This window comes from Misgurnus anguillicaudatus, chromosome 21, assembly GCF_027580225.2.
Source record: "Misgurnus anguillicaudatus chromosome 21, ASM2758022v2, whole genome shotgun sequence".
In the NCBI taxonomy this organism is placed as follows: domain Eukaryota; kingdom Metazoa; phylum Chordata; class Actinopteri; order Cypriniformes; family Cobitidae; genus Misgurnus; species Misgurnus anguillicaudatus.
In genome coordinates this window covers 48,672,919-48,679,723 of record NC_073357.2, presented here as the reverse complement: position 1 = coordinate 48,679,723, position 6,805 = coordinate 48,672,919, and the positions used below count along the sequence as shown (strand labels likewise).

The following is a 6,805-nucleotide window of genomic DNA, read 5'->3' as shown; positions in this document are numbered from 1 at the left end:
CAGCAGAACAAAGAAATTTATACAGATTTGTAACAACATGAGAGTCCGAAAATTATTACTAAATTTTAATTTTTGGGTGAACTATCCCTTTAAATGACAACCTTTATTTAATACAGATTTCATTAGGTTTTATTTTATCCAAAGAAACCGTCTGATTGTTCATCAACATTCATTATTAGACTCTCAGTGCCTTCACAATTAATAAACTATTGGTTTGTAATATCAGCCTTTTCCATACCATAGCCGATATGCCAAAGGGTTTCCATTCTGGGTTCCCACGGGTCCTTGAAAGTTTGTGAATCTGGAGAAAAACATTCAAGGCCCTGGGAAGTTTTTGAAAATATACATACATAGATACAGGTCATTGAAAGTGCTTGAATCTATTATATGCAAGAAGTGCTCTTGAAAAAAATCCATATTATTCCCTGTGTAGTGTAGGATAATATAAAAATTCTAGACTTTTTAAGCACACGTGCTAAACTGTTCGCCTTAAATGCTTATATCTTCTGTATGCTTTTTTGCATAGTTGTGTTTGACACATGAAAACGTTTTGGGTTACGTATGTAACTGTTGTTCCCTGAGAAGGGAACGAGACGCTTTGTCTCCCTTGCCATACTTCCTGCGTCCCTATAACGCCGTCTTTGGCAATATTTCAGATATTGATATACTTTCTGGATCCTACATCACCCTGTCTTTGTTCCTTAAGCCTCACCATTGATTAAATTTGATTCAGACGCACTTACCCCTGGAAGCGTCCCCAAAGTGTCACCGCAGTGACGCAGTGCGAGTTCCCTCAAAAGGGAACTGTTACAATATATCTTAAAAGGTAACACAATGTAACCTTGCTCTCACTCGAAATGTGTCCCCACATTTAGTCCTTGAATTTGAGGGGGATTTGCACCTCCTTGAAAGGTCCTTAAATTTAAAGTAAACTAATGTGTAGGAACCGGTCTATTAATCAAAATGATACATCATTGCATCTACATTGTTTGCGCGTGTTGTATTTCAACATTAAATAATATATATTTTAAAGGAGATTTGCAGTTTGTTATATTGTTACCAAGTTTAACATTAAAATAAATTGGTGAAGTACTGGCTGTTGAGCAATTAAAGACCAAATCTTTTATGGACATAAATGTATAAAAGACACTAAATATAAAAAATCAGAAAGTTTTGATATTATTTATAAAATATAGTGTATGTGTTAAAGAGGCATTTCACACTATATATGAATTGTAATCTTTCATCCTAATGAATATAAACTTTACAATTTAAATATATATAAAAATCTTGCAAATCTGTAAATGAGTCCGTGTCTTGAACAAGATCCTCCTGTTAAACTATGGTGACACACATCGTTTGCACAACTTCAACGTTTAGAATTTAAACAAGAATGCCAATATTTTATCGACAAAAGACTGTACTTTGAACCACAGCATGTTTTTACAAAAAGGCACAGGACCTCGTGAAATTTATTATGTGAAACTCATTTTGTTGACACATTTTGTAAAACCAAGTACAATTAAATTTTACGGTCATTGCACTCTCAGGTTCAAAATTTGTTTACTTTGAAACAGAACATCACACTCCATTTTTTCCCAATCCGTTCATGCCTTAAGGGTGTTTCACTGTAAATAACAACAATAACCAGTTCACTTTCTTTGAAAACACAAGCAGTGCTCGAGTTTGCACTCGGTGTCAATATGGCTCTGTGGCAAAAAACAGAGCAGCAGCTTCAGATGAAATAAAATCATGGCCAGGGAGCATTCATTTGAGTTTTCTTTAAAAACAAGTGCACAGAGACACATTTCATTCAAGCATTCATCCGGCACTACTTCAATCCATTTTTCTCCCGCAGCATTTATCTAATCCTCCTCTTTTCCGCCTGTTTTGCTCAGATGCTTAAACAAAGTAAAAAATAAACCTCGTTAAGGTCACAAAAAAAGTGCATAATGTTTACTGAAAATAGAACTATAGTGTTGTAATATTGATATTATATTAAATATATACAGTACTGTGCAAAAGTCTTAGGCCGCCACCACCACCACCACACTTGTTGTTTTAAAAGTTTTAATGTTTTATTTTTCAATCTATTTTATTAAAATACAAACAGAAATTACAGCAAATATCTATGTACAAAAAAATTACATTTTCAGGACTAAATGTCTTCTTTAGGCATCGTCTATGTCTAGTGTTACCTCTCTTGGCACTAAACACATTTTGAGAGTTTTTGAGCAGAATGAAGTAAAAAGATTAATTTCTTTAAAATTAGAAAGTAGGATTTAATTTTATTTAGGTTTAAGAGATCCTGCAGTTTCTTGCTATTGCTCAAGTGGAAGCGGAGTTTACATTTTTATATAGTTTTTAATACTATATATAAACATTTCCTGTATTTTCTGGATGTATTCTATTAAAGAGACTGAGAAATAATTATATATGATCATCACTATAACATTGCAAATACAACTAATCTAATTGTGGCATGATGGCCTAAGACTTTTGCACAGTACTGTATATTTTTTAATTATACAATTATATAAAAAAATAAAATAAAATGCTTACATGCTGTTTGTTGGCAAATATGCACATATAACCAGGAGACACATGAGAAAAGGAGAAACATGTTGCAATAATTTAGAAAAGAACTATAAATATATTTGTTTAAGTTATTATATATAATGCTTATAATGTACCTTAATAACATCTATCCAGTTCCATCCTCTCGGTAGCTCTCCTTTGTTATCTGTTTATTGAAAAATAGTAATTTTAATAACATCTAGTGGTTATGAAATACAATACTATGTAAGAACAGAAAATCAGCTGAATCAAACTAAATAAGGCTTACCTGTTCTTCCAATCAGTTTCCGCTTCTGTGCTTTGGTTAGTTGCTCTTTCTTTTCTTTTTTCTTACTGACAGCGTTGGAATTATTCATAATATCACTGTTGGATATCACAGTCTGAGAGACAGTACACAGAGCTGTTACATGTAGTTACAGGAGCCATGACAGAGTCCTAAACAATCCTACTGCAGAGAGGCTGCTTCCATACTTATATACTTTTTCAAAAGCTACAAAACAAAAATAAAAAAGCTTATTTAAAGCTACATTTTATCATTCCAGAATATGTGGAACTTCTCAGGGATTAAAACACAAAACAGTTTGTGTGTAACAATACACACCACGGCAGATGTCACAGGCTGGTGGTTTTCCATAAGTGTTTCCCTGTTCTCTTTGGCCCACTCAAAGAGTGTGTACATCATGGCAGTGCCCAGGTTGGCCTCCACCTGCTCACCAATCTTCGAGAGGATGTACTGCTTTGTCTCCGTGGATCTAAAAATAAATGTACGTTTGATTTAATAGTGCAAAGTGCATTAACTTTTCATTACATTACAATTGCTTTTCTAGACCAGGGGTTATCAAAGTGGGGTTCGTAAAATAATTTGCAATAAATTATATAATTATGTTACATTATTAAGAAGGGAATATTTATATCCAAGAATCATGTCAGTTTTGATACTGTTGATTTTATGGTAGCTTTTAAGATAATTTAAAAATAATAACTTTTTAAGTCCAAATGTAATTTGAACAAAATGGTAGGAAAATGCTTAGTGTTGAAATTTTTCTTCACTGTAAGGAGTCCCTGGCTGCAAAACGTTTGAGAACCCATTCATTAAAATTAAAATTACTTTTTCAAGGAGGGATATACTAAACGTTTGGCAATGAAAGATGGTTCAGTACCCACTTTATTTGGAACAACATGCGTCTCCAAACCACAACCTAATGTAAAATGTTAGTTTCTATCGTCGTTATTGTTGCTTGGATTAATGATGAATGATGTCGTTGTTTAAACTCTTAATATACTGTCAGAGAGTCACGTTAGCAAGTGGCTAACGCATGCTCACTTACGGTCTTGCTATGGACCGGTTAGCTTACATAAATGCTTAAATGAGTGTAAACTGTTAGTTTTTATCGTCGTTTTTATTGCTTGGATTAATGATGAATGATGTGTACCGCTGTCAATAATGTCTTCTCAGTAAATCATGTAGGGCCCTATAATTTCCGGAATCGCGGAATTGGCAATTAACACGGAATCTAGTATTAACGCGGAATGTTTTTGTGTGGGAGACGAACGTATGTCTGGGGGAAATGCAGACCGGGGGAAGTAAATCTGGGTGACATGCCCCCTCCCGTCGTTTCAGACCCCATCCAAAACACTGAAACCATGGCGAAGCGGCTTTCCACGACTCTGCTTTCGTCAGCGAAAAAATTAAGAAATTCGACGCCAAGCACTTAGTTCCGAGCAGGTCTCACATGACTTTTATGTGACCGGAGAACTGTTATTTTGGAAGTTCACGGTGAGCGCAAAGATACATGCACTCTCTCATCCACGTCTGTCTTACTGTACCTCTCTCACGTGCACGCGCTCACGCATCTGTCCGAAGTGCGAACACAAATCCTCATGTATTTGTTCAGTTTTATGCATTTCAAGCGATCTGAGGCAAACTAACTATCCCTCGCATTTAAAATATAATCATTTGCACCATGGCGCCGCTCTCTGTCTCTCTTTCGCTCGCACGTGCAAAGAGCTGCGTGCTCATGTTGTCCTAAGTCAGATCACTATCCTGTGTATGTTTGTAAAGTTATATGCATTTCAAGCGATTGTGTATAAAATATGATTGCGTTCCGCTGGATTGATGTGTTTAAGGCACTTCTGAAGGCACCACTGCTTTGACACCTTGTTGTAGCCTCCTGCAACAACACTAAACAATGCATTGAATTGAGTTGTGTGTGTGTGTGTGCGCATGTGTGTGTGTATGTGCGTGTGTAAATGCATCTTTTATAGTCATTAAGTAATCCTGTTATCCAGTTTTTTCCCCAAATCATTTACATTTTAATCATTAACATTAAAGGCACACTCTTTTTATGACTAAAATAAAAGTAAAGGGTAAAAAATATAATTGCCAAAAATAAAAACGGAGAAAACGGAATTTGGGAAAAAATAAAACGGAATTTGGGAAAAAATAAAACGGATTTTATAGGGCCCTAATCATGTTAGCACTAGTTCAATACATGTTGCACTATTGTTGGTCTGTGCCACTGATCTGTGCAGAGACTCTGTCAGTTGACCAATCAGAGCAGAGTAGGCTACTGAATGGTGGGGTTTAGGCAGACCGAGTCGTTGAACGGCTTTCGCACGAATCGTTTGGGGATCTCTGAGAAATGGGGTTATTTTAAATTTATATTTTGAGAAAATAACAGTGTTTTTTGAACTTGCATGCATTTAAACCTCTTGTCCGGGACTTATAAACAGTGATAGGATGCTTAAAATTGTCATCTTACTGGCTCTTTAAAGCAGCGCTAATGTGTACTACTTACAATCTGTTGTTGAAAAAGGTATCTAATGTTATTTGTGGTGCAGTTTCAGGATAGCTTTCTGGCCATGACACTTCTACCATAAATGATTTGGAGTCATCAAGATCCCCTACCTGTGAATAACAAGAAAGATAGTCACATAGTAGATTAAATCAAATTAAAAGCCAGAGTTACCAGAAAGCTGATGCACTTGTAACATGTTTGCACCACTTTATTGAGATACATGTCAATGCCTGTAATTGGGATTGAGATATGTTGTAGTTCATACCCTAAACTGAAAGGAAACTGGGCTCAGCTCCTTAAAGCAGTCATCTCCTTCATATATTGACTGCAGAGCCTCCAGCTCCATCTGCAATGAAAAACTGTGGGTTATCACTAACATCCAAGTTACCACAGTACCTCAATGGCAGTTTGGGAAGCGACAGTATCTTACATCAATATTTACACAACATAACAAGATAAACTAGTTACAGTCAAATATGGTTGACATGTTTTTCAGTAATCTCATAAAACCAGGATGTCCACATACGTGGACATCACATTTTTTTGTTTTTGCATCACAGTACTTAATTCTGTGTAACGTTAACTGGAACCTGGGGTACACAATTGTGGATAATTATACTGCTTCATGTTCAAAGAAAAATATTTGGTTATTATATTTATTGGTTCTTCCTAACCCCAAAATAGCTGAAAGAAATCTGAAAAAAGACAAACCCAAGCTCGGGTCTTAGGGGGTTAAGTTTTGAATTCAATCAGATTTAAGACATAAAAACGGTATATTGTAATAATTTAGCATCTTTTAGCATTTGAGACATCTACTGTTAGACATGTGTGTTAGCATTAGCTGTATCCGGCTCACCTCCTGGTCTTCGTTGGCAGTCATGTTTTCCACTTCCGCCAATCCGCCAACACTTTGAACAGCAACACTGTACAGGCGGATTGTTCCTAAACAACTTTTAAACTTATGTTATGATCAACATGCTGTTTGGATGCTAATCGGTACTCAGCCTTTCTTCAACACTCACCAGTCTAAACCACAGTGAAGAGGCATAGAGTGCCACCTATAGGCCTGGAGGATATAATCAAATAACGATGTATTGCACCTAAATATGCCTTAGATGGCGACAAGGTTTTATTTTTGGTACGTGCATTGGCAAGAAATTTTGTGTGTCGTGTTTAGTTCATTTGAAAACATAAAAATTAACCGTGTGAATTTATGAGAATATGAATATTCTCATTTCAAACGTCTTAGATCCAAACTGCTTGAAAAACCTTTTCACTCCCTACTGTAAAATCCAGCTTTAGCTGGTGAGCTGGTTTTAGCTGGTCTCCCAGCTTGGTTTTAGCTGGTATTGCTGGTGTAGCAAGCTGGTCAAGCTGTGTTTTGGTCACTTTTTAAGCTGGTCTAGTTGTGTTTTGGTCACTTTTTAAGT

The 6,805-nt window shown here is 35.9% G+C and overlaps 1 protein-coding gene across 1 annotated transcript; it reads right to left on the bottom strand.

Moving 5' to 3' along the window:
* Positions 1 to 1,438: 1,438 nt before the first annotated feature.
* rwdd (RWD domain containing 4) lies at positions 1,439 to 6,426 on the bottom strand. The gene is made up of 7 exons (XM_073859307.1): positions 6,232 to 6,426; positions 5,641 to 5,721; positions 5,376 to 5,485; positions 3,179 to 3,329; positions 2,846 to 2,957; positions 2,694 to 2,743; positions 1,439 to 1,901 (listed from the first exon to the last, which is right to left on the bottom strand). The coding sequence occupies exons 1-7, from the start codon at positions 6,253 to 6,255 to the stop codon at positions 1,866 to 1,868; spliced, it is 564 nt and encodes a 187-aa protein (XP_073715408.1). The 5' UTR covers positions 6,256 to 6,426; the 3' UTR covers positions 1,439 to 1,865.
* Positions 6,427 to 6,805: the final 379 nt, after the last annotated feature.